The sequence below is a fragment of the Cupressus sempervirens genome, chromosome 11 (assembly GCF_028749045.1).
Source record: "Cupressus sempervirens isolate cs-2001-9-10 chromosome 11, ASM2874904v1, whole genome shotgun sequence".
Classification (NCBI taxonomy): domain Eukaryota; kingdom Viridiplantae; phylum Streptophyta; class Pinopsida; order Cupressales; family Cupressaceae; genus Cupressus; species Cupressus sempervirens.
Genome location: NC_143128.1, coordinates 121,832,875 through 121,851,599, shown reverse-complemented (window position 1 = coordinate 121,851,599; position 18,725 = coordinate 121,832,875). Strand labels below are relative to the sequence as shown.

The 18,725-nt window shown below is 37.8% G+C and overlaps 1 protein-coding gene across 2 annotated transcripts in view; it reads left to right on the top strand.

The window, feature by feature from the left end:
- The window catches only part of LOC149528513 (metal transporter Nramp1-like), a 155,899-nt gene that overhangs the window by 102,341 nt on the left and 34,833 nt on the right, over positions 1 to 18,725 (top strand). For both annotated transcript variants that reach the window (XM_089808465.1, XM_089808466.1), the window contains one exon: positions 15,994 to 16,098. In XM_089808465.1, the coding sequence (XP_089664591.1) occupies positions 15,994 to 16,098 (105 nt within the window). The remainder of the gene's footprint in view (positions 1 to 15,993; positions 16,099 to 18,725) is intronic.

The window sequence follows — 18,725 nt, the reverse complement described above, 5'->3', positions numbered from 1 at the left end:
TCTGCCTCCTAACCGGTGACTTATTGATTCTAACTTCCTTCTCCCTCAAATTTTCACTGAGAAAAGTCTTTGTAGTGTTCTTCCTCTTCATGTTGGGCTCCCTTTGTTGATCATTTGACACCTATGGCTGTTTGGACGACTTGTCCTCAATTTCTTCAACTTCACTCATTTTATGGTAAGTCAAATGTACCTGTCTCCTGGCTAGTTCCTGCATCTTTTGATCTAACCTTTCTTGAGTGCTGAGGGAAACTGGGTTCATTAGGGCATCTAGGCTAACTTCCATTTCACTTTTCCAGTCAATTGGCTCCAACCCATGGTTCATGGTGGTGTTGAAGTATTCTCTAATCACCTTGCCATTATCCACCAACTAGTCAAGGACCTAGGTTCTTTTTCACTTATACTTCCTGATTTCATTTGCGATTAGTCTTGAGAATGCTCTCTTCCTCACTTCAAAGTCATCACTTGCATTAGCCCAGTAATCTTCTATGTTGGGATGTGGGAATAGTGATTCCCATACTTCATCTTGATCTTCTGTACATGGTCTAAATTATGCCTTGCATGATAGAATCCTAGCCCATAGGTTCCCGATTCTGTATTCATTGATTTTGCCACTACTAGGGAGGGACATGTTTTGCCACCAAAGCCGAGTGGGAGCCGAATGCTTGGCCTATGCTTATCCTTTTGAATCCCATCACAGGAGAGAAGTTGCCTTATTGCTTCCAGCAGAATTATCCGATTTGTTGGGTACCATGGTAATTTCCTTGGCCACAGCATGCTTCTGCATATGCGAATGTATGTGAACTTGTCATATTGGATATACCATAACCCATATTCCTTGATTAATTTCTTTACTTCTTTTTTCATCTCTAGAGCCCCTTGTAACTACCTCACAATTTTCATGGCAAATACATCGTTGAAGACCTTGAAATCCTTAAGGTTATGGAGGTGTAGTTGTGGATAACATTCGTGCACCAAATACTCCCCTCTCTTAGACCCACATGTCCCCAAAGGCTTCAACCCAAGAAACTTAAATACTCGAGCTATATTGTAGACTTGGTAGGATGTCATATAGAATGCCCTAGTGTTCTTTGCATTCTTAGCCATTTTCAACGCCCTCAACTAAAGGTCAATATTGATGCTGATAATCTTTTCCCAGTCATTTTTTCACCTCTCCGGATAAAATCTTGTCTATGAAGTGATACATCAATATTGATGCTGATAATCTTTTCCCAGTCGAATTTCACCTCCCCTGATAAAATCTTGTCTATGAAGTGATACATCCATGGTTGGAACATGTTGCCCTGTGGCTTACCCATCACCCGATTTAACATCACAATGAGGTCTCCAATCTCTCACTTGAAGTTTGATACAATTAACTTGCCCAACCCCAATATCTCACAGTAGTGTTGCCATGGTTCAGCTCTCCATTCTGCACTCATCCTTTTTACACAAGCATCCACTTTGTTAGAGTAGTGTTCTTGGGCTTGCTCTTGGGTGATATAAACTTCTCCTTCTTGGGACAGTATGTTGAATGTCATTGCTATAGCCCTTGTTGATAGCACAACCACAACTCTCTTTTCCTTCCCACACTCAACGATCTTCACTTGAGCATTTTAATTTTTTGCACATTCCAGGATCAGCTCAAGACACTACATTGTAGGAGGGAACGTGGCGGCATCAACAATCCCACTTTTCACTACCATTTTTGCCATCTTTGAGTTGGGCAGCTTTGTCATCCTTTGCTTTACTTTAACCATATCAAGAGGCCCCAGATTGGTATCTCCGATTCTATTGTATTTTGGAATGAAGGGTGATGGCGCCATATCCTCAGTGTCCTTCCTTGCTTGGACTTGCCTCACTTTCTTTTTGTTTCCAGTCATCCTGCTACCTGCCACAACAAAACATAAGTCAGACTTGAGATCAAGCTTAGATAGTATGCAAGGGAAATGAGGAAGAAGATTAGAAATCTAGGAACATTGAAACATCTTTAAAGCATTAGCAGAAAATATGTGTCCTAAAATCCTTCCATGAACCAAAATTTCAATTGCTAATTCTCTTAGGGAAGAAACACCAACCTCTTTTTCGGTTCACACTGCCCCCCTCAAAAGTTTCCAACACTGTCTGCTACAGGCAGAAAGGAAGAATTGCTCCCCCTTGGGAAAAATTGCTGCCAAATCAGGTCTGAAAGTGCTGCAACAATCAGGAGAACCTCGCTGCCCAAAATCAGAGAAGGTACGCTGCTACAAACAGAGGAAAATCACTGCTAAAATCAGAGGATGCTGCTATTAAAAAAAGTTAAGGAAAATCACCTTGGATTGGTGCCTAAATGCCAAGAACTCCCCCTTCTTATAGGAGTCAAGGGTAATCCCAAAAGAAGTCGACCTAGTTAGGGCCCGCCTGGCCTAAAAAATCAAAATTTGCATTTCAAAACTACCCCCAAACAGAGGGCCAACCTGCTGCATTCGCCCAGAAATTTTGAATTTAATTGCAAAAAAAAAACAAAATTGCAGCCATAGGGTCACTTTAACATCCAAATTTCAAATTCTCACATTAGGAGGCAAAATATTTCCCATCAAACAATTTTAGCACTTGGTAATAGATAGGAATGGACTAGGGAAATTTAGAGGATGCAAAATTTCCACCAGTGGAAAATTCAGAAGATGCGAAATTTCAACCAATTTGGTCTTAAAATTTCTTGTTCCAACATTCTTTGGCAATTCCTTGCTCTAGTCTTGATCATGATGTTGCCTTCATGCCATAAACCAATTTTCCAATGCCTTAGTGGATGGCGAACTTGGGAGACTCAATGTGGGGAAATTTCAGACGATGCGAAATTTCCTCGAGTGGATAATTTTGAACTTGTGAATTTTCCACCAAATTGGAAAATTCCAAAGTTGCGAAATTTCCATCGAGGGGAAAATCCTTTGGAAAAATTATGAATTTCTTCCCCTCATCATTCTAGAATTGCAACGCTTGAGTTGGCACCGAATAAGGACCTGAGTTTTGAGATTTTTGGGAGGAATGAGCAGGGAAATTTCTGAAGTTGCGTAATTTCCACCGGAGTGGAAAATTTCAAACTTGGCAAAATTTTCACTGGAGGCTTTCTCACAAACTTCCTCCTATTTCTCAAACATGCTAGCTACCCTTCTCTCCTGAACTTAAGTTTCTCTCTCCACTTGGACTTAGCCCGTGAAAATCCCTCTAAACAACATCAAAATACTTACACAAACTCAAGATCAAAACTTAATTCCCAACGAGCCAAAATTGCTCAAACTCAACTCAGACTTGGAGACTTTAAAAATTGCTAGCAAAACCACCTAAAATAACTACTCCTACAAGCTAAAGCCTAAAAGGGGGGTCTCCGTTTGTGATGGAGCGATTGTGTGAAAAACCTCACAACACTTAGGTCTCTTTGAAGATACCCCTACATTCAAATTAGCATGGTCATCATGACTTGCACTGCTTATTTCTATATCATGTGGATGTTGATCCAGGTGCTCCCAAACAAACTCTTCTGGTACAAGTATTAGTTCTTATCATGGATATTCCACTTGTCCAAAACCATTAGAGTCCCCCACTTTAGGTGTAGGTGATGAAAGTTGGACACCTATGTCTTTAGCCTTTAAAGGATGACCTACAGAACTCTTGACATCAGAAGAGAGATAGAATGGCTCAACCTCTTCATCAATCTCCACATCCTTGTTGAACATTAATCAATCAATCTCCACATCAATCAACTTGTAAGATTTTTGATTTGCATCATACTATGATCATCAAATTTTGACTGTTTAGTAAAATTTGGTTATCTGAGTATTGCATAAACAATGTCTACTTGCCAATGCACATTGCCATTCGACTTAGTACCCTCCAAGGATGGTTGTGCTCGAGGTGTGTTTTTGTGTACAAAATATCTATCTATAGAAGACAACTATGGCATTGATAGTAGTGCTCTACTAGAAGTAGCATAAGTGGTAGCCGAGTGGACATTGGAGTTGTCGATACATGGGCTACGAAGAGAGCCTGCTATGCTCTTAAGTGTTACTTCTTCAAGACTGCAATACCCTGAGATTCTAAATGGCTTCCCTCGTGGCTAGTTTTTCCCTTTCCCTTTGCAACATTTTCTCCTCTTGGGCAGCAAGGAAGTTATTTATTTCTTGTTTAATTTCTTTTGTAAATGCCTCACAAACCCTCATGTCATGCTTCGTGATGCTTACAAGATGGTATTAGAAGTGGTATATGCCTTCACTAATTTCTTTTTCACATTTTATACAACTTACACTATTAATCTCAAGTCCTTCAGAGGCATACTTTCAAGCCTTATCTCTAGCCCCTTTAAGATGTGTGCCTATATCTCCAGATGAGCATGGATCTATTGAGGCACTAATAGACCCTGTAGCTGACCTAATTGAGGTGAAGTTCTATTTGTCATTTTAATCAAGTTTCAACCTACACATACAAATTTGAAACCATAAATTAATATAGTATAGTATAATAATAAAAAATTAGCAAACTGACTAAACTAGTTTAAATAATTTGGCACATAGTTGAAACCTGAAATAAACAAAAAAATGTGTTGCGGTTTTATTTTTTTAAGAAAACATGTGATTCTTGAGAAAACTATGATTTCTTTTTTTCAAACATTGGTGTAAACTCTGGTTCATTACGTTCTAAAACAATTTACAATATTGTTGATGTGTGTTTTATGACCCAACAAACAACAGAACAAAATACTTAAGTATCTTATCCTCTCTTGATCAAAATCGTTTGTGTGCTAAGATTGTGGAAGACTATAACAATCACTTTTCCCAGGTCTTAACTAACATCTTGCATATCAAAGAAATACAGTTATTACTTCATGTTCATAGGAAGACAATTATATGTTCATGGAATGAGATTAATGGTTACAATCAGTTAAACAGAAATTTCATAACAATTGAAGATATTATCAATGAATTTAACACGGAATTTAAAATCTACATACTGTAGAATTCAAAACCGAAATCCGTCCAAGGATGCTTCTACAAAACCCAGGTTAGTCCATAAATACCGCTTAGGAACAAATAGCTATACCACTTTATCGAAATGACAAATACCATCAAATACCACTATATCATTTAGGGCATCAAATACCAATGTATCAATTAGGGCATTAAATACCATTGTATCATTTAAGGCATCAAATACCATTGTATCAATTAGGGCATCAAATACCACTGTATCATTTAGGGCATCAAATACCAATGTATCAATTAGGGCATCAAATACCATTGTATCAATTAGGGCATCAAATATCATAGTATCATTTAGAGCATCAAATACCATTGTATCAATTAGGGCATCAAATACCATTCTATCATTTAGGGCGTCCAGTACCACTATATTGTTTAGGGCATCAAATACCATTGTATCATTTAGGACATCAAATACTACTATATCATTCCCTTTCTTTCTATTGCTAACTATGGCAATGACATACAATTAGAAGATACGTTCATTTTCATAATTCACATAAATGAAAGACAGAAATAACAATCCTATCTCTTGCATATAGATATACTTCATGTTTAGTTGGAAGATCAACCGATCTAACTTGTTACCAATTATATTGTAATAACCCTAATCGGTTATAACTTCGTCAAAGACCAATTTCTTGACTAATTCAGTTGTTTGACATTTCGTCAAACACTTTGCAAGCAAGATCTGATACCATTGTAATATCCTGTGCAATTCTGATTTTTATTTCCAAATTGCTAACCTAAGAATTTCGTCAAACACTTTGCACACAAGGGATACATATAGATATATTCCAAACTTTAATTGATACACTTGCAAAACTCCAAACAACCAACAACAAATGGTTTTTTGTATTTTTTTGAAACATATAGCATTGGTTACAAATGAGAAAATATGCATCTACAACACTAAGACATTAAGGCAACACTTGCAATGATTTCCAATGATATTTTAATCCTTTTTGACAAGATTTTGATATACATCATATTACAACAGATTTTACAAACTCTACCAATGCCCTAAATATCTACTATTAAACAATGCAAAACGTAATAGATAAAAACTTGGAATTGCTCCAAAATATGAATTTTCCTATAGCAAATCACTGTAGCGACGACATTGTAGCAGTGGTACTGTAGCAGCGATGTTGTAGCAAAGTTACTATAGCAACGATACTATAGCAGCGTCACTGTAGCAATATCCAACTTATTCCTTACTCCACAAATCTGGCCCTAGGCCACAAATTTGGCACAATGAAAAGACCGATTTGTCTTCTCCAACACCTGCAACCCTTCGGAAGATATTTCACCACCTTAGTTATGCAAATCAATGGAAGTGTTTGTTCTCAATGATCAATGTTTCAATTGCAGAAACCCTTGGCTCCACAAGTTATCTGGAAGAGTAGATGGCAACACATTCAATACTCAACAATGATGCTGCCCTCCCTATTTATTCTTTTCCTCCAATAGATGGACCTCCTAGAAGAAATAAAATAATATCTAATTCCTCCTTCTAGAAGATTCTTTTAATTAATTAATTTAACTTTAGTCACTTTTAATTAAATTAATTAAATATAAAGTCATCTTTTAATTTTAATTTATTTAATAACTTTATAAGAAATTTATTTAATCAATTTCTCCTTATTTCTCCACTTAGCCTTCGGAGAATGTAAAGGCTAAGAACTCCATTGAGATGCTAAAATAATGGGGACATTACATAAATCGACGAGAAAAAATGCTTTCATCAAAGGAATTAATTGATTCAATGATATAAATCAATCGATCATATCTTCTACTTGCAAAAACATCATAAAAGTAAAATACCTATTACTAGCAAATGTTTGAATGCATAACTCATCTTTGTGTGGTGCATGTCTTGGCATCTTGTGGAGAGGGGAAACATTGTCAGGGGCTTAACCTCCCCACAGCGGACCTTAACTTATCCCCACACAATCTCATTCGAGAAAGGCCCTCCCAACCCAAAAATAGATGGGGAACACCATATCCTACAACTAAGCATCTTGGTATTAGAGTATCAACTCATCCTTCGACTTGAAAACTGAGTATAGTTGGACAATCATGAGCTAACGCTTAAGTAATTTATATTTAAAGATTCTTATCATTTATGGAATGACTGATCATATAGTTTCTTTCTTGTAGGGGAACCACTCCTCTTCACCCATTATCTAAGGCTTCTCCACCTTGGTGAGTCCTTGGAGTTTACTAGACTTCTTGAGATCCTTTCACATAGCCTTATTAAATGTATTCACATATCAGAAGTACAACATACACTAGAACATACTTTAGTTTACTGCTCATAAAAAAATCAGAGCTTTCTAACAAGGATAAAGTTCACAAGATATGGATTGTATCATAAATTAAAGATCATTTCTGGCCTTAAATTCGGCCTTTGATATAAAACCCAATCAGACATTTATAAACTTGTTGGCCGCTCATACAGAGGTATAACAAACATAAACTATTGTAACAGAGAAAACATCACTTGAGCACAAGAGTTGTATAACTGAGTTCTTCCCAACTCTTCTCGTGTGAGCCAAAGGACTAGGCCACGGGATTGTATGGAGAGGGAGAAAGATATGAGGAAATAGTAAGAATGGGTGGAAAGTATTGCCCACTCTACGGAAATATCAGAAGTACTACTCTTCGTATTTAGCAAATGAAATTAGAGATATATCTCCAAACCCGCATCCGTGGTGATATATAATAGGAACTCTCGATCGGTTTTAATCAAGAACATCAGTTATCAAGAAGATGTGATGTGCATGGCCAATATCGGCCTCAAGAAACTCTTTAGATGCTAATTTAAAATTTAAAAGAAGAAATACCCCAATAAAAAGGTAGCATACACTCAATGACATGAAGCCACAAGAAGGACATAGAGATTATATTTCTCAAGAATTATAAAAAAAAAAAAATATTGGCATTATGGTATTGTGCCATCTCTGTTTGTACTTACATGCTTACATACATGTGCATATATTTTAATTAATTATTTATTTAATATCATCATGTTGATATATGCACATATACATATACATGTATGTGCAAGTATGGATGTCATAATAATATGGTGTCAATATACTTAGGAGACTCCACAACTATCAAAGGTAACAATTTAAATTATTAAACAAAATGCTTAATGTTTTCTTTTTTTGTCTTATCAATCGACCAGGTAGCTCATGGTTGTCCCACATACACTCTTGCTTGCCTAGTCATTTACCCATAGCCAGGGTGGTTTAGGACTTGTACCTATTTTCCCAGTAATGGTGGTGCCCCCCATGCCCAATTCCTTTCTAGCAATGCTTCCCCCCCCTCGACATGCTCCTGCAAGGAAATTCCCCATGATTATACCATATTCCTCAACAAGTTAGTATTCATAAACCATCATAACGACTAACCACCAATTCACTTCCGTGATGAATAAGATGAGATAAGATAAGATAATAATATTAATTTCCAACAAAAAACCATAAAGGTTTATGGGATTAAGCATACAAACAGAAGAGCCAGCAACAACAGGATCACCAACCGGTGACTAAAAAGAAACAAAAACAAGACAAAAGATCAAGGCAAGGACTAAGAATCCTTCCTTGGTAAAAAGTAGTCAGTCACAGAAGGATATAACCGTGTATGATTCAAAGTCATAGATTGTCATCGAGATCCACTAGAGGAGTGTTGTTGCCTAGAAAGATTGGTACAATGTCTAACCAATCTGGAGGGAGTGATGCTAGAAGGCCTTTTCACACCCCGTGACGGAGACAAGGGGGAGAAAAAGGCGGTAATGAGCTAGTCAGAGGTGTGGTCCTGAGATGTGGGTGACTAAAGGGTATGCTCATGAAGCTGGGTGGCCTCTCAAAGATAAAGTGCAAGATATTGTTGATCTTCATAATTGAAGAACTCTAAAAGAGAGGAACAATTCCAAAAAAGACAATAGAATCTCCCTCTGATCTCATAGTAGATAGGGCAACGAAATAAGAAATGGGTCTCACTTTCAACTTCTGCCAGAGTACACAATCTACAAACTTGACCCTCTATCCATATGGTCATTAGTTCAAACCCGAAGATGATGAGAGCCAACTTTGAAGGAGTCCAAAGAGAGTTGAAGAGCATGACACCAATGCTGATAGAGTTAAGCAGGACACACAATAATACCATTCTGAATCTCAAGAAAATGCTCGGCATAAAATGCCATCTTAGGACATAATTGTCCAGGAGGATTACTTGAAGTAGTGATAATATACTGTCTGTAGATATCCTGTCGAACATATCATTCAACTCCTAACAAGAGGGGAGGAGATGAGCAGAAGCATCCAGCGAGATTTGGTATGGAGTGAGACGATCAATGTCAATTCTGATCGAACCCAACAGAGAGGTGGCCAGGGCATACGAACAGCGAGATCTAGTATGAGTGTTGGATCTCATAACTTGAACAGAAGACTAATATGCCAAATAAGAGTATTTGTGACGACCAACATTAGAATCCATGAAGCCAACAAGACAATGGAGAAACTAGATCAAGTAAAAAATGGTTGCAAGCCTAAAAGGATGAGCTCCAAACTCGGCTAAGACAATTTTGTGGGGGGTGAGTCTGTGACATCTGATGATGCGCCATGAAAACAACGTCTAAATAAGCTCAATAAAAGCCCAATCAGAAGCAAGAAGAGAAGGCCCCCAAACCATCGAGCCATACAGAACGGTCGGTCTAACCAAGGAGTCCAAGAGGGACAACCTAGACGAAATATCCTAAAAATGATGTCTCAAACATTGTCTCTCAATCATGACTAAAGACCCCATGCCCTTACTAATTCTGGATTGAATAGTAGGTCTCAAACTGAAAAAGGGTCCCGAAAACTTAACTTCGAGATACATGTATGAAGAAGTGATCTCAACTTCCTGTCCCTGAAAAAAGAAATGACGATGAGAGGTCTTTAAACAGTTAGAGATCATAAAACGGGTCTTAGCCAAATTGACCACAAGCTGACATTGATCACAAAAAGAGGCTAGACCATTAAGGAGTCTCTGTAAACTGTTAGGAGAAGAGGCTAGGAGAACAATTTCATCTGCAAAAAGGAGAATGGAGATCAAAACCTGATGCAAATAACACCCATCACCAGGATGCAAGGAGTTCACAAGAAAATCTTCCAACTTGTCAATATACAATTCGAACAAAGTAGGAGAAAGAGGGAAGCTCTGTTTCACACCAATAGTGCTTTAAATCGGATTGAAAAAGCCCTTCGAAGTCCTGAACCTACCATTCACCTTCTCGTACAGTCTCATAATAGCAGTCAGAAGCATATCAGAGATTCCAATCTGACTAAGTCTCTGAAATAAGGCCATCCTAGGAATTGAATCAAAAGCCTTACGGAAATCCACAAAACAACAATATAGTTTCTCAGAGTGATGCCTAGCCTCCTTAATAATAGCCCTCATCGTGAAGATGTGATCCATAGTCTAATAGTTTGCACGAAAACCAACCTGACCTTTAGCCCTACAACCTCTCCTATCAAGCTCTCTAGATAACATGGTGTTTAGAGCAATGGCGTAAAGTTTGGCAAAGGTATGATTGATCATGATAGTCCTGTAGTTACCAGGGTCCGAAGCAGGTTCGGACTTATGAATAGGATAAATCGCATGCCGCGACTAGGTCTCAGGAAACCCAGTACAAACCACTGTATTGAAGAGTGTAGGAAGATATGAGCCACGTATTGAAGCACCAAGTTTGAAAAGTTCTGCCTAGAAAGCGTCCTCATCCGCAGCTGCACTACATTCTCATGGATCTAATGGCCTCCGAGATACTGGAGGAAGTGAACAAATGGCAATAAGGAGGCAGAATGGAATGAAGGGAAAGCTGACCTAGAATGTCATACAATGAAATGGTGTGGGAAGTCAAAGAGTGGAAGTCAAGGATGGAGTGCAGGGGGGGGACGGGGGGGGACAATGGGGGAAAAGGGTGCTCCAAAAACTCTAGGGATTCTGGATAAGCGTGGAGCAAAGGGATCTGCACTAAGAAGAAGCAAAAGAACGCTTGTAGTGGCAAAGAAAACGGAGATAAGATAAACACAGGTGGGTGAAGACCAAGGAGTGAGTCTCAAAGGCACAGTGAACAGATCGATGAAAAGCTTTACAATCATCATCAAACCATTTATTCATAGGACAAGTATTCCGATGCTTAGATCTGAGAGGAGGGGAACGGTAAGGAATAGAAAGAAGAGCGGACTCCCGTATGGCAGGAGCAAGTAAGTCAAACATGACCGAGGCCGCCTGCGAATCACTAAAACTAGCTGGATCAAAAGTCTCTTAAGATGGTAGGAAAAAAGCTCACCATAATTCTCAGAATAGCAAAAATGAGTAGGAGTGCAAATAGTGGCCAACGGGATGGGGGAGGGCTGTAAACAAGGCGACAGACAGGAAGGAAAGTAGATAGCAAAACTAAGGAGAGCATGGTTAGTAAAGGGGAGGTGAGAAATGGTGAAACGGTAAATGGAGGAAATGAAGGAAGAAGAGGTGATGACATAGTCCACAACACTCGAACCACCACAATGAGGCCAGCAGGTAAAGAGATTAGAGCCCGGGAAGAAGGATAACCCATTCAGAATCAACAAACTAGAAGACTCACAAAGCTGAAGAAGATGACGACCATAGCAAGAAAGAGGACTAGAAGCATCCTCTGATGTGCGCTAGAGTCCCATATAGGTCGGATCTATCTCATAAGTGCAGATCAAATCAGGACCACAGTCTTGTTAGGAGGCTAGAGGTTCCTGGTATGAGCATTGAAGTCCCTGAGAATAATGATATCACGCAAGGCAGTAAACAATGAAATACTATCTTGAAGATCACCAAAAGGATTACCATCCTCAACATCATTAATGGCATATGGAGAAGAGGTCGGTGGAAAATAGCAAACCGCAAGAAAAATGTCCCTCTGTCGATGATTACGATGCCCAATATAGACCCACATAAATCTGGCAAAGGCATCAAAGTGAACCACTAAAGTGAACCGGAAATATCATCTCTAATCAAACAAGCAACACCACCTGACCCACAGACCCCACCAGAAGTACATACCTCTTCTCTACAAACTGATAGCCACTGGTAACCAAGGTGTCCAGGAAGAAGGCGCATGGGACTCTTGTGAGTCTCAGTAACTGCCAAAATATCAGCGGACCCCACTGCATCGTGAAAGAGACCAGGCAATGACCATAAAGAATCATTGCCATTCCAGCAGTTGACAAGAAGAGAAGGGGATTTCCTCTTGTCAGATTGCTACTGAAACCATCATGCGATCTTGGAGGTCGTCCTCTCTACCCACCCAATAGGAGGAGAATTACGAACAACTACTTTAAGATTCCTAGCCCGCCTAGCATCTGCAACAATTCCCCGTGCAAGTTTTAGCTCAATAACCTATGCCTTCATGAGATCTTCATCTAGATAAATTTTAGAGGGGAGAGAGAACAATTTTTCTTCGCTCTAAGGGCCCGAAGTCTGTTAGAAAAAGAGAGAAACCTGATAAAGAGAGTATCTCCATTACCAAACCAACACTTGTGTAAAGTGATATTGGATATACCGAGTTGGTCAGAGAAAAAAGAATGTCCGGTAAGCATATGGTCAGCAATGGGTGGGAGACCTCGAACACGCAAGTTAAGCTCATGTGTACGACGTACATGCTCATTATCAATCTTACCCTGTACAATCTTATCCAAGCTCAGCCGGGGTGCAATAGTATCTACATGGGTACAAAGGGAGGCCCATGATTTCACCTTTTGTTCGGTATCAACAATCAGAGAGGAGTGTATTGTAGCCATTTCAGTTTGTTGTTCCTTGATTTTATCCAACCCTTCAAGTTGTTCAATAATAGATTCAACATTGGATTTTAAGCTTGTTGTTTCAGAGATAGGGGTATCTAAAAATCGCTTGATGCTCGAGGTGTTCAGTGCTATAGACATTTTGATTGTGAGTGCAGCAACCTATTCTCTAAGCGTTGTATTCTTAGCTTCTAGCTTCATTACCCAATCACATAACCTCTGGTAGGTCAGAAGTTGATGTTGTGGTGAGCAATAGTCACTTGTCATTGTAGCAATCAAAGACCAATTACCTGCCGTAAATATCGACACCAAATCCACAACCTAAATATGGCAGTAACAGAGTAAAGGAGCCCACAAGCAATAAGAGATGCAGAAACCCGACACAACAGAAAGGTGAAGAGTATTGGATGGTGAAGGAAGAGAGAGACCCAGTCAGAATGTAGACCACACGCAACAACCCCGTCACACCAAGAACCAGTTGAAATGTAGACCAGAAACACTAGAAAACCTGTCACAAAGGGATATAATAGAAAACCCGTCATGCGGGAACACCAAAACAACCCCTAACACCAGTCGTGCAGAAATCACCAGTCAGTGAAAGACACCCACTAGAGCAAAAGGCACCTTCCAATAAAGCAAAAGACACCCACAGAAACAAGGCACCAAATAACACCAATCTCGGAGAGGGACACAGACAAGAAACAACACCTATAATAGTGAAAACAAAGCAAGCACACCATCGCGAATAACATTGGAGAGAGACTAACAGGCGGAAAGAAGATCTCCACTGATGCCAACGGAAGGAGACAGAAAGATCGAAGGGAGTAAGTCAGGGTCGACCTGCGAGAGGGCACATCAAGATGATTAACTAATTTTCCAAAAATCAAGATAACAATATAATGGCATCATAACGATTAACTAACATGTCATCTTCATATGAAATTATAGCGATTACCCATCTTGTCATTTCACAAGATCATAACTAATTTTACCTGTCAATTGACTTCACATGAACCCTCAACAACTATATGAACATTTTAGATTGAACCAAAAATTGGGATGTAACAAAGACTACACAACAGACTCCAAGGTTTCCTTTCACTTCAGGACTTGAATGTAGACAAGCTCATTGGTTGATGTGATTTTCTGAATATCACAAGGGACCTTATGTTTATATCACTTGAGTCAATTTCAAATCATACCAGATAGGAGATATGAAAAAGATTTGGCAATATAGTACTTATTTTTGGGTTTTCACAAAATATGCAGAAAGCAAAGGGGAAGGGGTTCAGAGATTATAATCTACTCCTAAGAAAAAAATGAAATCCAACCGCCTCCTAAATGAACATCTCACTAGTCTTTTTAAGACCATTGCGGTGGCTCTTGGATTTCCTTATGCTTGCCTCTTTATCTTCCTATCATTAGTCTTTTTACTGCTCCCTCTTTAATTTAATTTGAAGATAGAGAAATAATAATAAAATGACTTTATTATTATTTGTGATATTGCTATCAGGATTTAACTGTGTGATTTTTGAGTTTAACCCATTGACCCATGTTTCATGAGTAGTGATTCAACATGAATCCATCTCTCATGAGAATAAATGGAACACTTAGCACTCATTAGATCTAGGTGATGCTCACAGGGGTGAATCACCAAAACTTCCCGAGAGGTCACCCATCCCAATACTACTCCAGCCTAAGCTACAAAGTTTCCTCCATGGTTAAACCCAAAGCTTGCAATACCTTCACCAAGTGTTGTGCCTTATGAACCATTCATTAGAAAGCCCCTTAAGCTCATCAATTGATAAGTAGGAGATAATTTCCACAGCAAGTCAAATTGTGATATTGCTATCAGGATTTAACTATGTGATTTTTGAGTCAAACTCATGGACCCATTAAAGTCATTTTAATGCTTAATTAAATAATTAAGTTAAGTTGCCATTAAATGTTAATCATTTAATTATTATCCATTTTCTAAAAAGGGACTTTACAGACTTTCATTGCAGAATGTAGCATTACTTTCTCTTATTTCCACGTCTTTATTACAAGGTTATGTCACAATATTGAGATTGTAAGAACCTCGAAGGCTATCACCCTAAATTTTCTCCTTTTTCCAACGGAGCTATTTGAATAACCAATTTGTCTACATTCTTTGGAAGGTATCAAAGTGAAATAAATAAAGAAATTTCCGATTTTCATAAAATCTACTGTTTGTGTATTCGTCAGATTTGCATGTTGTTTCGTGACATACAGAGTGTAATATTTCTTGCTTTGATTTGTTTACCCTCTTTTGAAACAAGTATCACCACTACAATCTCAGATTTTCCCAATGCAAATCATTATTGAATATTTACTCAGGATAATATAAATATGATGCAAAGGTCAATATATGCCAACAAGGCCCCAGGGAGAGATTATTCAAAATATTATTGTCAAAGAGAATTTTGAAGTGTACCTCAGCCTGACTTCAGAATGATACCACTTTCAATCCACAAGCCAATAGTTAAAATTGTGAACTTTAAACCTCAGCAATTCAAAGATAATAGAACCCCACTCAAGTGTGTAACCAAGAATTTCTCAGCTTCCAGCACACTGGCTCAACTATCCAAGCTCAGCGGTGGTCCTGACACCATGTCATAACTTCTCACACCATTCACATCTGATCTGCAATCTCTGCTAAGAAAAGTTGAATCGTGCTATGAGATGGTTCTGTGAAATACAAAATTCTCCATCACTGGAAAATTGATAGGATTATATGCTTACTGCCATGTTAAATAGGATGTATGAAATAAGGACAACTTTGGGATTCTTAACACAATGGTATTTAACATGACAGAAAATGGGATTTCTTAGTACGGAGTTTCATATGGTAGAAATTTACTCAACTCAATAAAGTTTTCTAGACCTTTTGGTGCTCAATTGCTCACTTAGTCTACCAGAGGATTAAAATATTAGAAGATATTTACTGCAATTTTTGTCTAATTTGTATGTATATATATGGTAGATTTATAGAGTTCTTGGAGGAAATAATACATTCTTAATTTTTTTAGGAAAATGTGAAATGTTTTTGTTTAAATACTTGATCTAACCTTTTCATGTTTCTATAATTTAGAATTTATGATGTGCATATATGGGAACTTATGTATTGTCTTATGCAGAACGTGCTTGGTAAATGGAGTTCAAAGATTTTTGCAGTTGCATTGCTGGCTTCTGGTCAGAGTTCTACTATAACAGGAACATATGCAGGCCAATATGTTATGCAGGTAAGGAACTTCTTCAAAGCTTGTGAATGGATGTACAGTTTCCTCTGCATTTATTTAAAACTCAATGATATTTGGTATCACAATTTTGGTTGTATAGACTGATGCAAATAAGTAGACACTCGTTTCTAATATACATATTAATTATTATAATTCCTTGTAAATGCCTCTATATCACATCATGTGAGATGAAAGCTCTCTTGTGGGATTTAGATGATTATGCCAATGTGTTTCCTTGTTCTTTTGTCCTAATATTCATCCAAATATCTAAATACTAACTCATGTCATTTGGCACATTAGTTGTTTAGCCTTCAGACAAGATTCTATTTGATCTTGACTCTTGTTAGAAAAGATGCCAACCTTGATTCCCAAGGATCACAAGAGTAATGCATTAGAGAATATTGAACAGAAATTGTTGAGGATTATATCAGATATTGAGAGTAAACAGTGACATAACTAAAGAAATCCTTCCAAAAACAATTCCATGACAAGATGATTCTGCAAATATACATTTTCAATGCATTGTGGTACCATTTCTTGATGTATTGGGATCAGAAATAAGGGCCCTTTACAAATAAAAAAATTCTGTAATATGGGAAGATGTAATTGGATTTTACTGTGTTGTTTCTAAAATTTATTTCGTGGTGAACTCCTAGCAGATTATATGCATAATAGTATAACTGTATCGCTTTGTTTTCATAAAACAGTTTATTCTCTAGACTATTAAAATTTGAATGCATTACCCAAGCTAGATTGTCCTCCAAAGGGGACATTTGTTTTAACAACGTTTACTCACTCCTCACTGGTGAGTGATACACTGTTCTTTGGTTCCAGCTTAAACCTCTGGGTTGGAATTTGGTTCTTGTTTAATCATTTGGTTTAAAATCTGGCTCCAGGTTCGGCCTGTACTGATGATATGGCCTTTGCTTTTGCTTTATTTATTAATTTCACTTCTACTCCTGACTTTATCTTATGCATATTTAAAATTCACTGGTTCTTGCAGCCTTTTTCTTCTTCCTTGTTGTTCCACCAATCGTAAAAGGTTGTTTGTTAGTCAATTCCCTATCTGTACTATGTTCTTCCATCACCTATGTTCAGTGACATTGGCTCCTTATATGATGTTGGTTTTTGGATAGTGATTCCTAACAACTTTGGTCATAACTTGTAAAATTCTTTGCCATTATGTTCACAATCATATTCACCAGAAAGGTCTTGCAATGTAATGCGTCTTTGCCAATGATTATTGTCTACTGATTTCCACTTCTACTTGAGTTCAATCCAAGTTAACTTTGAAAAGAAAACACTGCCAGAAATGCTCACGACAGAATGCTATACTACTTTCAAAGATGACATCAGATGTCATGAATCCAGCATGCAAAAATAAGGTAGAAATAACTTTCTGCACAAGGTTATATACACTACAATTCTTGCTACAGTCTGTACATGGAGGAGAGTCACATAAGTGCTCTTACCTTGACATTTGAATTACTATTTACGGGCCAGATAGTTTTTAGTTAAGACAGCCATCATAGTACATTACTGAAAAGTGTTTAATACATTACATAGGCCAAAAATAAAAAAGGACAGAACTTCTCAAAATTTGTGATTTTTATTCCCAACTCCACAAGATCTCTGCCATAAACCCTCTTGGGTGGGCTTTTTGAAAACTTGGGATTGTTAGTCCAAATAACCCAAAATTTCTGCCCTTGACATTAGGGGGCTCTCAATGCAAGAAAAATTGATTGGGGTTGATGAAAAAGCCAAACAAATGAAGTGGAAATGGAGTTCCCTCAAAACATGCAAGGCTGGATGACATGAGCCATTTAGGTTGCTGAGAATGACAATTTCAAATTAAAACTTTGCTAATAAACTGGTCGGCATAGCCCAAAGAAGTGCCTCTTGAATTTGGAGTCTATATGAACAAGATGGAGAAGCTCATTTAAAACTCCAATCCATTCAAACAACAATCAAACAAGCAGATCAGGTCTAGTGTGAAATTCAGAGAAAGACGACCAAAATTGAAATCAAGTGGCATTCCATAAGTTAATATTGCCAAACGTGAGAAATTTCTTGGTGAAAGATGGAAAATGCCAATCAGGTATGAAAGGAAATTGGATTTGTGAGAGTTAATGAATTCAAAGGGGTTGTTGAGTGTTATCTCAAGGGAAACTTCTAAATTTCACACTCAGTAAATTAGAAATTTGAACTTGAATAAAATTGGAAAATCGTTTTCTTGTAGGATTGCATGATAGAAATTGATTGAAATGAAATTCCAAGGGATAAAAGTTCCTTTCTAAATAATTCATTAGAATCCCAAGTAGTTGTTTGGACTAGAAATTGCGAAGATAGGAAAGATTTCATTTTGCAAATGAAGTGTAAAAGATGTATCCATGACAACTCAAGTGTTGTCTTATTTTGCGAAGTGAAAATGAAAGAAGATTAGGAATTGAAAAGTTTGAAACACAACTACAAGGAAGATCCCATAACAACATAGAGATGGTGGGCAAGAAGATAGTTTTAGGTTAAGGATCAAATTGAAGATGTGCATTCAAAGATTAAGATCAAGATGGAGAAAGAACAAATTTCCAAGCTAACAAGTGAAGGAAAACATCATCAAATTGAATTTTCTT